Here is an 18,239-nt window from a genome sequence, read left to right on the forward strand (position 1 = left end):
CCTGTGGATGCCTTGGGCAGATGGAGGGAATATTTTGAAGTGTTGCTCAATGTAGGTGAAAATGCGATCAGTAATGTTTCAGATTTCGAGGTAGAATGGGATAGGAATGATGATGGAAATAGGATCACATTTGAGGAAGTGGAAAAAATGGGGGTGGATGAAATTAAGTTGGAACTCATCAAATACAGTGGAATGTCATGAGTCTTAAGTGGCTACACAGGATAATTGAAATGGCCTGGGAGTCGGGACAGGTTCCATCAGACTGGACAAAAGCAGTAATCACACCAATCTTTAAACATGGAAACAGAAAAGATTGTAACAACTACAGAGGTATTTCTTTAATCAGTGTTGTGGGTAAAATCTTCTCAGGTATTGTTGAAAGGAAAGTGCGAGTATTAGTTGGGGACAAATTGGATGAAAATCAGTGTGGGTTTAGGCCTCTTAGAGGTTGTCAGGACCAGATCTTTAGCTTACGGTAAATAATGAAGTGTTATGAGTGGAACAGGGAATTGTATATATACTTTGTAGATCTAGAAAAGGCATATGACCGGGTTCCTAGGAGGAAGTTATTGTCTGTTCTACAAGATTATGGAATAGGAGGCAAACTTTTGCAAGCAATTACATGGATAGTCAGGCAGCAGTTAGAGTTGATGGTAAATTGGGTTCATGGTTCAGAGTAGTTTCAGGGGTAAGACAAGGCTGCAACCTGTCTCCACTGTTGTTCATATTATTTATGGATCATATGTTGAAAACAATAGACTGGCTGGGTGAGATTAAGATATGTGAACACAAAATAAGCAGTCTTGCATATGCGGATGACTTAGTTGTGATGGCAGATTTGATTGAAAGTTTGCAAAGTAATATTTCAGAGCTAGATCAGAAATGTAAGGACTATGGTATGAAGATTAGCATCTCCAAAAGGAAAGTAATGTCAGTGGGAAAGAAATATAAACGGATTGAGTGCCAAATAGGAGGAACAAAGTTAGAACAGGTGGACGGTTTCAAGTACTTAGGATGCATATTCTCACAGGATGGCAACATAGTGAAAGAACTGGAAGCGAGGTGTAGCAAAGCTAATGCAGTGAGTGCTCAGCTACGATCTACTCTCTTCTGCAAGAAGGAAGTCAGTACCAAGACTAAGTTATCTGTGCACCGTTCAATCTTCCGACCAACTTTGTTGTATGGGAGCGAAAGCTGGGTGGATTCAGGTTACCTTATCAACAAGGATGAGGTTATGGATATGAAAGTAGCTAGGATGATTGCAGGTACTAGTAGATGGGAACAATGGCAGGAGGGTGTGTACAATGAGGAAATCAAAGAAAAACTGGGAATGAACTCTATAGATGTAGCAGTCAGGGCGAACAGGCTTAGATGGTGGGGTCATGTTACACGCATGGGAGAAGCAAGGTTATCCAAGAGACTCATGGATTCAGCAGTAGAGTGTAGGAGGAGTCGGGGCAGACCGAGGAGAAGGTACTGGATTCGGTTAAGAATGATTTTGAAGTAATAGGTTTAACATCAGAAGAGGCACCAATGTTAGCACTGAATAGGGGATCATGGAGGAACTGTATAAGGGTGGCTATGCTCCAGACTGAATGCTGAAAGGCATAATCAGTCTTAAATGATGATGATGATGATGATGATGATGATGATGATGACTTGAAAGAGGAGAGCAGAGCAGCTGGAGATTGTGGTCATGTGTGTGAGATCTGTGCTTGCTTGTGTGAATATACATGTATTTTTCTTTCTGAAAAAGTCTGGCCAAAAGCTCAAATGTGTAACAGATTAGATTAGATTAGATTAGATTAATACTAGTTCCATGGATCATGAATACGATATTTCGTAATGATGTGGAACGAGTCAAATTTTCCAATACATGACATAATTAAGTTGATTTAACAACATGCTTAAGTTAATATAACAAGTTTTTCATTTTTTTGTGTTTTTTATTTTTATTTTATTTTTTATTTTTTATTTTTTTAAATTTTTTTTTATTTATATCTGAAAATTCCTCTACAGAGTAGAAGGAGTTGTCATTCAGAAATTCTTTTAATTTCTTCTTAAATACTTGTTGGTTATCTGTCAGACTTTTCATACTATTTGGTAAGTGACCAAAGACTTTAGTGCCAGTATAATTCACCCCTTTCTGCGCCAAAGTTAGATTTAATCTTGAATAGTGAAGATCATCCTTTCTCCTAGTATTGTAGTCATGCACACTGCTATTACTTTTGAATTGGGTTTGGTTGTTAATAACAAATTTCATAAGAGAGTATATATACTGAGAAGTTACTGTGAATATCCCTAGATCCTTAAATAAATGTCTGCAGGATTATCTTGGGTGGACTCCAGCTATTATTCTGATTACACGCTTTTGTGCAATAAATACTTTATTCCTCAGTGATGAATTACCCCAAAATATGATGCCATATGAAAGCAACGAGTGAAAATAGGCGTAGTAAGCTAATTTACTAAGATGTTTATCACCAAAATTTGCAATGACCCTTATTGCATAAGTAGCTGAACTCAAACGTTTCAGCAGATCATCAATGTGTTTCTTTGAATTTAATCTCTCATCAGTGGACACACCTAAAAATTTGGAATATTCTACCTTAGCTATATGCTTCTGATTAAGGTCTATATTTATTAATGGTGTCATACCATTCGCTGTACGGAACTGTATGTACTGTGTCTTATCAAAATTCAGTGAGAGTCCGATTACAAGGAACCACTTAGTAATTTTCTGAAAGACAGTATTGACAATTTCATCAGTTAATTCATTGTATCTATCTGCAACTGAACATGTCATTTTTATGGTGAGTAGCTATCTATCCTTTTTGTAATATTGTCAATATTCCAACCTGGACTTTCCATTGCTTGATTTTGTGATTTTTTAAGGTGATAATTAAAACATTATGGCTGCCTTTATGACTGCCTCTCATAGAAATATAGTTTACTCCCATTTCTCAGCTTTTTTTTTAAAGAACCTATGATAGATTATGATAAATTTAAATTATCTGGGAAAAATACTGAAGATATCCATTGGGTTCCTTTAAAGTTTTCTTTAAGTTAGTTAGTATGATTTTCCTTGGAACATTTTGGATGATAAATGATAATGATGTGGAATGAGCCATTTTAAATTCACATTACAAATTAATTAAGTTTTTATACAGAGACTAAGTGAAGAAACCTGGTATGAAGTGTATACTTGTGAAAATACTAACAAAAAGTTTGAGAAATTCATGGAAATCTTCATGTCATACTTTGAAGCTGCATTTCCATAAAAAAAAAAAAAAAAAAAAAAAAAAAAAAAAAAAAAAAAAAAAAAAATCAACCTAACTTCAAAAAGAACAAATGGATTACAACAGGTATTAGAATCTCTTGTGCAGAGAAAAGAAGATTACACAATATAGCAAAGACACAGCACATGCCTCACGAATTTCATTTGTACCTGAAGAATTACAAGAGGATCCTCAAAACAGTTGTAAGGAAAGATAAAACAATGGCAAATTACAAATATATTGGAAAAAAATCTAAAGCTATATGAGAAGTTATAAAAAATCAAACAACAAGTGAAACTAAACAATATAAAAATATAAATTTATGTTATGATGGACAAATGATTTCTTGCCCAACAAAAATTGCAGGGACCTTCAACAAATATTTTGCAAATGTAAGTGAACGGTTGGTGAGTGGACTGGAAGAACACAACAAAATATCACCTCCATCATCCAACAGTGTGAGAAATGTGTCTACATCATTGTTCCTGTCATCCACAAATACTTCAGAAATTTTATGAGTTATAAAAACCTTGAAAACAAGGTACTCATGTGGAATTGATGGAATACCAGATGCAATTATTAAAAAATGCTGTCTTGCCTTAGCCGAACCATTTAAACACTTGTGCAACAGCTCACTGGCATCAGGAACCTTCTGGAAAACTCAAACCACTGCTCAAAAAAGGAAATCCAGAATGTGTTTCAAATTATAGACCAATAGCCCTACTGCCTGTACTTTCAAAAATGTTAGAAATTTTTTTTATAAGAGATTGTCTGATTTCCTAAATAAAAATAAAATTCTCTCTCCCTCACAGCATGGCTTCAGGAAAGGCTATTCAACTGAAAGTGCAATATTTGAATTTCTTAATGAAATATATACTAAACTGGATGCAAGTGAGTTTGTGACCAGCATATGTCTTGATTTATCCAAAGCTTTTGATGTCATTAACCATAATGCCCTACTGCAGAAGCTTGACCAGTTAGGAATTAGAGGTATATCCAATGAGTGGCTCAGGACATACTTATGTGGTTGCAAACAGGTGGTTGAAGTGCAATATACTGACCATAACAAAATCAGCTACTACTATTCAGGAAGTGAAAATGTGAAATATGGTGTTCCTCAAGGATCAGTATTAGGACCCATCCTGTTTCTCCTCTATGTCAATGATCTTATGTACAACAAGTAGTGCCAAACTACCCTCCAATTTGCCAATGATACAAGCTTCCTTATTAGTTTAACACAGAAGAAAAACTAAAAGACGCTATCCAAACAATGAACAGTGTAGAACAGTGGTTCAGCTATAACAAGCTAATTATGAACAAAGAAAAGACAGTAGCACTGAACTTTGATAATCTAAAAGGAAGACCCCACCCAAACATACAAATAGAACTTAGGGACAGAGTTCTTGAAAGTGCTGACAGCACAAAATTTCTGGGACTGTGGCTCCAGAACAACACAAAATAGGAGGTACACATTGAATAGTTGCAAAAAAAACTAATCAAAACCTGCTACATGATAAGGATCTTAAAAATTTGTTGCTGCAAAGCCAGTCTGTTAAATGTATTCTACTCCTATGTGCATTCTGTAATTAAATATGGCATAATCTTCTGGGACAATGCAACAACAAATAAACTTTTCAGGATGCAAAAGAGAATATTAAGAATTATTGAAGGGCTGAACGACACGAAATCATGCAGACCCATAATCAAAAAACTGTCAGTTCTTCCTCTTCCTTGCATTTTTATCTACACTCCTGGAAATGGAAAAAAGAACACATTGACACCGGTGTGTCAGACCCACCATACTTGCTCCGGACACTGCGAGAGGGCTGTACAAGCAATGATCACACGCACGGCACAGCGGACACACCAGGAACCGCGGTGTTGGCCGTCGAATGGCGCTAGCTGCGCAGCATTTGTGCACCGCCGCCGTCAGTGTCAGCCAGTTTGCCGTGGCATACGGAGCTCCATCGCAGTCTTTAACATTGGTAGCATGCCGCGACAGCGTGGACGTGAACCGTATGTGCAGTTGACGGACTTTGAGCGAGGGCGTATAGTGGGCATGCGGGAGGCCGGGTGGACGTACCGCCGAATTGCTCAACACGTGGGGCATGAGGTCTCCACAGTACATCGATGTTGTCGCCAGTGGTCGGCGGAAGGTGCACGTGCCCGTCGACCTGGGACCGGACCGCAGCGACGCACGGATGCACGCCAAGACCGTAGGATCCTACGCAGTGCCGTAGGGGACTGCACCGCCACTTCCCAGCAAATTAGGGACACTGTTGCTCCTGGGGTATCGGCGAGGACCATTCGCAACCGTCTCCATGAAGCTGGGCTATGGTCCCGCACACCGTTAGGCCGTCTTCCGCTCACGCCCCAACATCGTGCAGCCCGCCTCCAGTGGTGTTGCGACAGGCGTGAATGGAGGGACGAATGGAGACGTGTCGTCTTCAGCGATGAGAGTCGCTTCTGCCTTGGTGCCAATGATGGTCATATGCGTGTTTGGCGCCGTGCAGGTGAGCGCCACAATCAGGACTGCATACGACCGAGGCACACAGTGCCAACACCCGGCATCATGGTGTGGGGAGCGATCTCCTACACTGGCCGTACACCACTGGTGATCGTCGAGGGGACACTGAATAGTGCACGGTACATCCAAACCGTCATCGAACCCATCGTTCTACCATTCCTAGACCGGCAAGGGAACTTGCTGTTCCAACAGGACAATGCACGTCCGCATGTATCCCGTGCCACCCAACGTTCTCTAGAAGGTGTAAGTCAACTACCCTGGCCAGCAAGATCTCCGGATCTGTCCCCCATTGAGCATGTTTGCGACTGGATGAAGCGTCATCTCACGCGGTCTGCACGTCCAGCACGAACACTGGTCCAACTGAGGCGCCAGGTGGAAATGGCATGGCAAGCCGTTCCACAGGACTACATCCAGCATCTCTACGATCATCTCCATGGGAGAATAGCAGCCTGCATTGCTGCGAAAGGTGGATATACACTGTACTAGTGCCGACGTTGTGCATGCTCTGTTGCCTGTGTCTATGTGCCTGTGGTTCTGTCAGTGTGATCATGTGATGTATCTGACCCCAGGAATGTGTCAATAAAGTTTCCCCTTCCTGGGACAATGAATTCACGGTGTTCTTATTTCAATTTCCAGGAGTGTATGATACATCAGTTTTCATCAAACAATATATTGATAGACACCCAGATATCTTGTCAAAAAATGAAGATATACATGCATACAATACAAGGCAAAAATCTGACCTTCATATAAAACAGGTGAGAACATCATTGTGCCAAAAAGGCACACTACATACTGGGATAAAGATTTACAATAATCTGCCTAACCATATTAAATCAGTAAGTAAACTCAGTAGTTTTAAGGCTGAACTAAAGGCATATTTAATTGACCATTGCTTTTAAAGTCTGACAGAGTACCTAGAAACCAAACAACAAAAATAAATATGCATTATAAATATTCTACTTTGTATGTTGCCTCTAATGTTTGTTGTATTTATGATTCTTTGCTAAATTACTTCAATATCTAGTCCTTAGGAAAGCAATACAAATTGTATTTTATCTTGTAAAGACCTAACCATGTCCAATATCCTTGTATATATTCTATACATGTAGGATTTGAAGGACTAAATAAATAAAGTGTAAATATCACTCCTTTTTTTAATGTACAGGTATGGGTTAGTAATTCCTGCCCACCACCTCTTACACATTAAATAATAGAAATTCTTCTATGGAATAGGAGGAGTTCTCAAGCTTTTTTTTAATGTACAGTTGTCAGTTAGTAATTCCTACCCACCACCTTTTACACATTAAAATAATAGAATTTCTTCTATGGAATAGAAGGAGATCCAAGCTATTACACATCACAATAATACAAATTTGTTTACAGAATAGAAGAATCTGTCAGGAAGAAACATTTTTAGTTTGTTTTCAAATTTTACATTGCTGCCTGCCAAACATTTTACATCACTGGGTAAGTAATCAAAAATTTTACATGCAGAATTGTGGACCCTGTTTTGTGCTAAAGACAATCTTAATGTAGTGTAATGGATGTGGTTTTTCCCTCTGGCATTGTAAGTGTGTATATAATGGTTCCTTTTAAACTGTAGTGGATTATTTACAACAAGCTTCATGAGAGAATAACTATTCTTTGAAGCTATAGTCAAAATGCCCAACTACTTAAACAGGTGTCTACAAGACAATTTTGGATGAGCACAACACATTATTCTTACAGAAGACTTTCTTTCTTAAAGGTAAGTTATCCCAGAACATTATTCCACATGGCATTATTAAAAATATGCAGCCACATGAAATTACTGAATGAAAACATTCAGAATAATCAACTTAATAATATGTGTCTCTCTAAGATTTGCAATGATTCTAAGTCCAAATGTCACTGAACGAAGTTTTTTATGAGTTCAAAAATATAGTTTTTCCAGTTTAAATTCTCATCAACATGGACACCTAAGAATTTTGAAGTTTCAATCCTGTTTGTTATTTCCTCACCATGTTTACACTTATCATTGGTGTGGTATACCAAAATGTACAGAACTGAATATGTTGTGCCTTTTTAAAATTGAGGGTGACACCATTTGCAGAAAACCAGACAATAATACTTTCAAGAACTTTGCTTACTGTTTCTTCCATTTCTGTATGTACACAAGGATTGATTACAGTACTAGTGTCATCTGCAAAAAGAACTACTTCTACTTGTTGTATATTAGATGCAAGATCATTTAGATATATGAGTAACAATAATGTACCTAAGATTGGGCCATGGGGAACACCATACAGTCAGAAATTTTTCCCAAACTACATTCGTTAAATTATTTAATCCCATAAGTGTCTGACGAAAAATAGCAAAACACCCTTAAGAGGAGGAGCAAATGAAAAGAACTTCATAGACAGAGAAAGTATGTAAAGTTATTTCAGTGATTACAAAATCAAGTCAAATTTTCAAAGAACTTGGCAGTATGAGTCTGCTTATCAGTATGCCCCTGTAGCCCATCTGACATGGATTGTTGCAACGATTTGGTTGGAAAGGGCATCATAAAGCTGTTGTATCCTCTCTTGAGGCAAGTTAGTCCTCAACTGCTGTAAATGGTCCTCGATATCCTGGACACTGGCACAGATGTGGAGTTGACATTGAAACTAGCCCCACACATATTCTATTGGGGACAGGTCTGGGCATCTTGCTGGCCACTGAAGTGCCTCAATATCATACAGACAGTTCATATAGACATGTGCCATGTGTGTGGACGAGCACTGTCCTGTTGAAAATTGCCACCACTATACTATTGCTTGTGAGGTAACATATGGGGATGCAGGATATCTGTGATGTAACAATGTGCCATCAGGGTTCCCTCAGTCATGACCTTTAGTCATACTTGATGAGTCCCAATGCCGTGACACCAGAAGTAACACTGCTCTGCCTCTACAAACCATTGGATGAATGAGACCTCTCTCCCCAGGTTGTCCCCAAACTTGCTGACATTTGTCATCCAGGATAGTTCAGAACCATAATTCTTCATTGAACACAATACATACCATTCATCAGCAGGCCATCCTTCCTGGTCATGGAACCATCTGGAATGCAGCTGTTTGTGTTGTGGTGTTGACAGCGGCCTACGCGTGGGATAGTAATTCCTTGCTCTGGTTGTTACTAATCTCTGACCAGTGGTGTGGGATGACAGAGAACATTGCTGGAGCTCCAGTACTTCTATACTGGCAGTTGCACAGATGTGAAAGAGCTGCAGCATGATTGGTGCGTTATATGGCAATCCTCCCTTTTGGTGGTCAGACGTAATCTACTGGAATCTTGATGCTAATTATGCCTGATCTCACATTCCCTTGCAGTATAACATCAGGCCACTGTCACGTACAAATACCTCACAAATCTAGAAATAACATGATTCAACCAGCCAGCCAAATGGAGACCTAAAATGAGGTCCCTTCCAAATTCAACAAGATACTGATAATTATGTCTTACAAGTGTATGCAGTTTCCTCATGTCCTTCACAGTGATCACTCAACATCTGATGCTGTTCATGCCCCTTATAAACCTCAGTGGGTATGGCAACAACCCAAACACAACCAACACTAATTCACTTTGATGGCCATTCCATCTGTCACAGAGAATTTCAACTCCAGTCATTTGCATATGCTCTGATGGCATTTTCATTTTTGTACGAAGTTTCCTTGATATTCGACCATGTCTTTTGGGTGCTTCACTTTTTCTTGCCAGACAGTGTATATTTTTGGAATGAGAAGTCCAGTGCCACAATTTAAAAATAATTCTGCAGAAATTAGTGAACCTTCTATTCTTGATCACTTTTTCAAAGCCATTTGAAATCAATCTGAAAAGTCTGAACTGCATTGGCAGTAAATATTTGTTTGCTTGTTTGCATTTTTATAGATGACTATTAACAGAAGAGAACATGCAAATCAATAATGACTGAAAACCTTAACTACTGAAGACTTAACAATGGCCGGCTGGAGTGGCCGTGCGGTTCTAGGCACTACAGTCTGGAGCCGAGCGACCGCTACGGTCGCAGGTTCGAATCCTGCCTCGAGCATGGATGTGTGTGATGTCCTTAGGTTAGTTAGGTTTAATTAGTTCCAAGTTCTAGGCGATGACCAGTGATGATTTGTGATTTTTGTTATCACTGTTCCACAATTACTATAGCTCTAAATGGAATTTGTATAAAATGCAAAATGGCAAAGCAGGAGTGGCCAGAGGTCAAATTCAGTGCTATAGAAGAATGTGTAACTAAGAGAAAGGATAGATGCCACCTATACAAAGACTAAATTGACATTTGGAGAAGAGAGAAGCAACTGGATGAGTACCAAGGGCTCAGATGGCAATCCAGCAAGCAAAGAAAGGAAAGCTGGAGGGTGGAAAAATACATACAGGGGCTCTACAAGGGGAATGAAATTGACAGCAATATTATAGAAAGGAAATAAATGAAGATGAGACAGATGAGATGATACTGTGAGAAGAATTCGACAGAGCGCCGAAAGGTATAAGTCAAAAAATGTCCCTGGAGTAGATGACATTCTCTCAGAATTAGTGAGAACCTTGGGAGAGACAGCCACAATGAAACTATTCCAGCGGATGAGCAATATATATGAGGCAGTGGAAACTCTCAGACTTAAAAATGAATGTATTAACTCCATTTCCAAATGAAGAAAGCACTGGCAGGCTTAAATATAAGGGGCGTTCAAAAAGAAATGAGCCAGAGGCATAATTACAGAAACCCGCACCTGTATGTTAGAAGTATTGACCATGGTTGTTGAGGCACTTGTCCCACTGTGACACAAATGACTGTCTCACAAAATTCCCGGGGCTGCATGTTAACCAGTTCTGCACGTACAGCAGGACATCGTCATCCACACGACTGCAGGACAGGTTATACTAGCGTTCTTTGACCAAGATGGCTCCCTTCTGATTCACTTCCTGCAGCATGGGGCAATAGTGAATGCCCAGTGTTACCTGCAAACCTTGACCACCCTTCACCAAGCGATCAAATCAAAATGACCGGGCAATCTCACCCACGACAATGCAAAGCCTCATACTGCCAACACAGTCACAGGACTCTTGCAGAAATTCAAATGGGAGGTTCTCGGTCACCCTCCATACTGTCTGGATCTCTCTTCCTGTGATTATGCCATTTTTGGTCCTCTTAAAAGGCTCTGAGGGGCAAACGATTCACCTTGCACGACAATGTACAGCTGTATGTGCGGAACTGGTTAACATCGCAGCCCCAGGCATTTTATGAGGCAGCCATTCACCACCTTGTGTCACAGAGGGACAAGTGTCTCAACAGCCAGGGTCAATACTTCTAACATACAGATACTGGTTTCTGTAATTATGCCTCTGGGTGGCTTCTTTTTGAATGCCTCTTCTATGAGAGAACTATCAATTTAAAAAGCCATGGTTGCAAAACACCAATGCAAGTTATTTACAGAAGAATGAAAAACTGGTGGAAGCTGACCTTGGAGGAGATCACTTTGGTTTCCGGAGAAACATAGGAACAGGCAATGCATTCTTGTCTTAGTTGATATGTTAAGGTAAGACAAGCCTACATTTACAGAATTGTAGACTTAGAAAAAGTTTTTGACAATGTTGGCTGAAATACCAAAGTAGCAGAGATAAAACACAGGGAGTGAAGGGCTGTATGTAGCTTGCATAGAAACCAAGAGTGAAGGGTATGAATGGGAGCAGTAGTTCAGAAAGGAGTGAGATAAAGCTGTATCCTATCCCCAATGTTAATTAGTCGATACTTTCAGCAAGTACTGCAGCAAACCAAAGAAAAATTTGGAGAAGAAATTAAAATAAAGCAAGAAGCAATGAAAAATTTGTGTTTTGTCAGTGACATTACAACTCTGCCAGAGACATCAAAGGGCTTGGTGGAGCAGTTGAACAGAATGAATAATGTCTTGAAAAGAGGTTACAATATGGTCACCAGCAACAGCAAAACAAAAGTAATGGAATTAATCAAATTAAGCCAGTGATGCTGAAGGGATTGGATTAGAAATTGAGACACCAAAATCAGTAGATGAGTTTGCTATATGGGCAACAAAATAACTAATGATAGCTAAAATAGAGAGATTACAAAATGATGACAGGGTATAACAAGGAAAGCATTTATGAAGAAGAGGAATTTGTTACCATTGAATACAATTTTACTGTTAGGAAATCTATCCTGAAGATATCCTGGTGTGTAAAGAATTGAAATAGGGGTGATAAGCAATTCAGACAAGAGAATAGGAGCTTTTGAAATGTGGTGTTGTAGTGGGAGAAGAGAATAGAAGCTTTTGAAATGTGGTGCTGTAGTAGGAAGCTGAAGCTAAAGATTAGATGAGAAGATCAGGTAACTAATGTGGAGGTACTGCATTAGATTGAAGAGAACAGAAATTTATGCACAACTTGAATAAAAGAGAGGTTTCATTGATAGGACACGTTCTAAGGCATCAATGAAGTGTCAATTTGGCATTAGAGGGAAGTGTGTGCATAGGGTAGGGGGGAGGGGTTAAAAACTCTACTGGGAGACCAAAGGATGAATACAGCAGACAGGTTCAAATGGATGTCATCTACAATAATTATTCAGAGCTGAAGAGGCTTCTGCAAGACTGATTAGCACAGAGAACTGCATCAAACCACTCTTCAGACTGAAGACAACAACAACAGCAGCAAATAGTTCTAAATACAGTCATTGGTTTTTACGCATTAGTTTTCCATACACATTAGTTTTCCATCATTATGTCTGATATTAACATTTCATTTGGTTACAATAAGTTAACATTTATTTTCAAGTGCACTTAACTGAATGTGAACTCAAATATCTTAAGAACTCATTGAGCCAATCAATAGCCTGTTAATGTTTACAGGAGCAAAATACTACAAATACACACAGTCAGAAAGGAGGATCGAGGAGTTTATTATTGTGTGGCTGATAATGGAGTGGGAAAGGCAGCAAGGCGTAGTGTTGAACTGAATATTGAATTTGCCCCCATAGTTAATGTGGCCAGGCAGAGAGTAGGACAAGCTCTCCAGTATGATGCTGACATAGAATGTACTGTGGATGGTTCACCAGATCCTAGTGTTTACTGGATTAGAAATGGCACTGTCTTACAAAGTAACAACAAATATATGTAAGTAGATAACAGTATAACAAAAATTTTTATAGCATAAGCAGTAGCATTTAAAATGTAGAGAAATAACTAATTCAGTTTAGGAAGTAATGTTAACTGAAACAACCGAGAAAATATTGTGAATAAACTCTCTCTCTCTCTCTCTCTCTCTCTTACTTTCCTCTGTCATTGAATTACTCTACAATTAATGCAGCATGTAAGCAGGTGTTATTACCCACTGTAAGGCAGAAGGTAAGACAAGCCCATGTATAGAGGGAAAAACAAGGATTCAGTAATGGTATTGATGGCGAGTGACTTTGAAAAAAGTGTATACCGACTATCATTTGCAAAAAGGAAGAAGAGTCGGAAGTAAGAAACAAAGTCTGTACATAGGACAAGAGGACCAATATGTAAGAGAAGATAGAAGAAGAATATTTGGGAGTCTGTTGGATAATCAATTGAAGGATGAGAACAACTGATTGAGAGAAGAAAAGAGAAGGAAGTAGAGGGTTACTAAATAATGAAATGAATGATTTGATAAAAACTGAGAAAATTATAGAACAGAAAATCACTATGAATGGTAATAGATACTGAGGAATGTGTTTGTCTGTTGTTACTTGGTCTTGATATGAAACATATCAAGATTCGTTGCAAATGAAGACTCTATAGAAAAACAGGTTATAATGGCCTATACTGTCTTCTACAATACTTCTGTTATGGAAGCTTATCATATATGGAACAGTCAGTTTGGGTATGTTGATCATAATTCCCCTACTGGGTTGATTAACTCAATTATTGTCATATATGTGTGTGGAAGAGTGTTGCCTATTTACATTTCATGCTGCATAGTTGCCTAGCAATGGCTATACTATAAAAGTCAGTGTCAAAGTTTGTCATTAGACAAAAAAGGATACACATGGGGAGATGATAGGCTTTATGTAGACAGGTCATCATAAGGCAGTGATTTGTGTGCTACCACTGCCTTTGACAGTTCCTGCAACTTCAATACTAAAATAATATCACAGCCCCTCTTGAAATTGCTGTCAGGTTCAGTGCTGACTATGCATTGTTTTTGACAGTGCTGACTATGCATTGTTTCTGATAAATACTACACCCTACCACCAAAGATGTTGGTCACTGCACAATACTGACATCATTGATTCTGCTATTAGTGATACACTTGACCATCACAAATAACATGGAAATCACTTTCAAAATGGCAACTCAGCTTCTCAGATTACCTCTGAATTCCCTACCATTATAAAAATCCAATTCAGTAATTATGAAAAGGATAGACTGCTACTCACCATAAAGATGACACATTGTGTTGCAGACAGGCATTATGAAAAATCCATCACACACTGAGCTTTTGCTCTTCTCATATTCATACAAGCTAGCACACCTCACTCACACATGACTGCTGTCTCCAGCTGCTCTGGCCAGATTGCAACTGCAACACTGAATGAAAGAGCAGGCTGACATGGGACAAGCAGAAGGAGGGAGGGAGGGACAGCAGAATATGGGTGGGGGGAAAAGAGCACTGTCTTGCAGAGTGTGCACGGATTAGACGGCAGCAGGACTGGGCTGCCAGGCACAGCATCGAGAAGCTATGGGGAATAGGGAGGTGAGGTGATAACGGGGAGCAGAAGGAGAGGAGCAGAGAGGAGAAAGACTGGTGGGAATGTTAGTAGACAGCAGCACACACTGAGGGTGAAGGATGTGACTTTGGAGGAGATTATAGGACAGAGGGGGTAGAAACTGTTGGATGGAGGGTCTGGGAAGAGTAGATTATTGTAGGTTGAGACCTGGATGATTTTGAGAGTGGAGAAGGTGTTGTAAGGATGATTCGCATCTATGTAGTTAAGAAAAGTTGGGAGTGCAGGGGAGGATCCACATGACCCTGGTTGTGAACAAGTCATTAAAATCAGGCATGCTATGTTCAGCTGCATATAATGTCACAAGATGGTCCAATTTGCTCTTGGCCACAGTTTGGCAGTGAGCAATGGCCATTCATCCTGTTGGACAGCTGGTTGGTAGTCATACCAGTATAAATAGTTGTGCTACGATTGCAGCAGGGCAGGTATATGCCATGTTTGATTTCATACGTGGCTCGGTCTCTGAGGGGATAGGGTAAACCAGTAACAGGATGAGAGTGAGAAGTGCTGGGTGGGCAGATTGGACAGGTCTTGCAGCTGGGCCTTCCACAGGGATAGGACCCCTGTGGCAAGGAACTGGTGTTGGGAATGGCATAGGAAATGACTAGGATGTTTTGGAGGTTGGGTGGGTGACGGAACGCCACTTTATAAGGGGTGGGAAGGATCCTGGGTAGGATGACCTCATTTCAAGGCATGATGATAGATAACAAGAGCACTGATGAAGGATGTGGTTCAGTTATTCCAGTGTGTGATGGTACTGGGTGCTGAAGGGGACACTCTTGTGTAGGTGGTTCTTGGGGGAGGATTGGGGATGTATGGGGATATGGCACAAGAAATCTGTTGGTGGAATAACCCTGGAGGATAGCACCTGTTTGTGAAGGCCTTTGTGAGACCTTCAGCATACTGGCGAGGGGCTTCTTGTCATTACAGATCTGCCATCTTCACTTGGCCAGGCTGTATGGGAGGGATTTTTTGGTGTGGAAGGGGCAGCAGCTGCTGAAATGCAGGTATTATTGCTGCGTGGTGGGTTTAATGTAGACAGAGATGTGGATGGAGCCATCAGAGATGAGGAGGTAAATGTCCAGGAAGGTGGCATTCTGAGTTGAGGAGGACCATGTGAAGCCAATGGGAAAGGAGGTGCTGAGGTTATGAAGGAATGAGGATAGGGTTTCTTGGCCCTGGTACAAATCATGGAGATACCATCAATGACTCTGAACCAGACCAGGGTTTGGGTTTTGGGAGGCTAGAAAGGTTTCTCCTAGGTAGCTCATAAACAGGTTGGCATAGGAAGATGACATGTGGGTGCCCATGGCTGTGCCACAAATTTGTTTATATACCTTCCCTTCAAATGAGAAGCAGCTGTGTATTAGAGGTGAGTTAATAAGAAATATGAGAAATAAGGTAGTGGGTTTGGATTTGAGGAACATTGGGAGAGTTAGTGCTCAGTAGTGGCAAGACCATGGACATGGGAGATGTTGGTGTATACTCTAGTTACTGTCCATTCATCCTCTTTTTCCCTGTGTTCTTTCATCATTTTCCTAACCACACACACTATGGCACATCTGAACCACACTCTATCAGTGGTCTTGTCTGTGCACAGCACATGGTTATGTGACTGTGCAGATTGTCGGTGCAGCTTTTCATGTCCCAAATTCTCCTAATTGATGATTAAATTAATCCTATTGATTCCATTTCCTCCCTCATTTTCAGGTGTTTTTGCATGTTATTTTCCACACCTACCAGTCCCACAAAAAGATGTGAACCTCAACCTAACCAGCTGCCTCCCCCTCCCACCTCTCTCTCTCCTCTTATTCCAACATGTGCATATTCCAATACCTCATCTGTTCTGTCTTTTTCCCATTTCTTTTTTATATTTGTTTGTACATATTTTTACTCACCTATTTTTGCATATATTTATGTATTTGTGTGCATTTTTGCGTGTCTGTATGTATTTTCATATCTCTTTTTCTGTTACACAACTCTCCTCGTAACCACCTAATGACTACATTTGCCTGTTTCCCACATCATTTCCCATTTCTCCAATGCCATCCATGCCACAATAGACCCTTGCTACATATATCTATGCCATTTCATAAAGTTATCCCTTTGCCTGTATAAAACTCATTCCCACATCCTGTTCCTTAAATGCTGCCTAAATCATGGAACCCCCCCCTTCCCCCCTCAATGGCCTAACCATAAAAATTCCTTTCTCTGGATCCCACCCCTCCTCTCACAATGACCTTCAGCTTTTCAGATTCTGCCATTCCTTCACAAACCTGGTACTGCAAAAACACATGGCACAGGCATCCCAGAACCACCTCTGCCCCCTTTGCTGCTGTTTGATCTCTGATATATATGTCACATATCTGAAATTAAGTCCGTCCATCATTATCCAACCTGCTGACATCCTACTGGCACCTTGGGGCACCACTATCCAACCTGTGTCCTACCCACAGTATTCTTCTCAACCCGTCATAGCACTCAGACCCTTCCTGTATGACCTTTTCAACTTGCCAGGTACCCCAAAACCAACAATCCACTAAACCCAGAGCCAAAACAGTCCTGGTACACTGTTGTTAGCCTTTCCACCAAAATCTTCAGCCTCATATGTTTCAGTTCTACCCAAAGCCCTCACCTTCGGCCCTGCACCCAGATTTAACCAAGTTGGATTTGGCAAAGACATACTCTCTTTCTCCTGATCATTGCAATGGAAACATTTATTTCTCACCAAGGCCTCCAACCAAAGTCAACCTAATCCCAACATTGTACCCTACCTCATCCAGTTCATACTACCATTCAAGCATCTCCCCCCCCCCCCCCCCCCCCTCCAATCCAACCTAACCACTCCCTGGTCGCCTTCTAGGAATTCCTTACCTCTGACTTGGCTGACAGTTCAAACCTGTGTCCAGCCATCCAGATTTAGGTATACAGTGATTACCCTAAATTGCTCCTGGCAAATGCCAGAATGGTTCCTTTGATTTATTGTTCCATTTTCATCTACAGATGCGCAATGTGCAAGAGATATTTGTATCTTTATGTTAATATTAAGAATTTTATGCATAATATATCTGTGGTCTAGGGGTCGGTAGCTCAGCGTGTTCGGTCAGAGGGTTAGCTGTCCTCTGAAATAAAAAAAAACTGAGTTAATGGATCAACGACGAACTGAAACGGGTGTCTTGCGACGTCTGCCCTGAGCAGATGAAATGAACAAAATGAGATTTAAAAAAAAAGGGGGGGGGTAGTGTCTTTGATTCATAATCAAAATGTCTTTGGTCCTGGGTTCGAATCCTGCTGCCGCTGAAATTTTGATTAATAATCAGCATTGGCGGCCAAAGACTCCCAGCATAAGAAGTCACCCTCATTTTGCCAATGGCCTTGTCAAAGAGGGCGGAGGAGTGGACAGAGGTTCAGGGCACTCTTTTGCCCTAGGGGTGGGCAACTGCCCCTAAAGGCAGAAGAATCAGCAATGATCAATGGCATGAGGATGCAGAAGGCAATGGAAACCACTGCATAAAGACACATTATGTGTATCCACAGGACATCTGGCCTGTAATTGAAGAAGTGCCATGATGATCTCTCCATGGGCAAAAGATTCCGGAATAGTCCCCCATTCAGATCTCCAGGAGGGGACTGCCAAGGCAGAGGTTAC

General features: G+C 40.5%; 1 protein-coding gene and 1 long non-coding RNA gene across 2 annotated transcripts in view; both read left to right on the forward strand.

Moving 5' to 3' along the window:
• Positions 1-18,239, forward strand: part of LOC126100354 (lachesin-like) — a 133,320-nt gene that overhangs the window by 69,898 nt on the left and 45,183 nt on the right. Inside the window, exon 4 of the mRNA XM_049910965.1 lies at positions 12,693-12,956. Within this exon, the coding sequence (XP_049766922.1) occupies positions 12,693-12,956 (264 nt within the window). The remainder of the gene's footprint in view (positions 1-12,692; positions 12,957-18,239) is intronic.
• Positions 6,447-9,893, forward strand: LOC126100355 (uncharacterized). Its single transcript, XR_007522154.1, has 3 exons — positions 6,447-6,563; positions 7,192-7,275; positions 9,718-9,893. It is a non-coding gene; the product is annotated as an uncharacterized LOC126100355 (long non-coding RNA).

This window comes from Schistocerca cancellata, chromosome 9 (assembly GCF_023864275.1).
Source record: "Schistocerca cancellata isolate TAMUIC-IGC-003103 chromosome 9, iqSchCanc2.1, whole genome shotgun sequence".
Classification (NCBI taxonomy): Eukaryota; Metazoa; Arthropoda; class Insecta; order Orthoptera; family Acrididae; genus Schistocerca; species Schistocerca cancellata.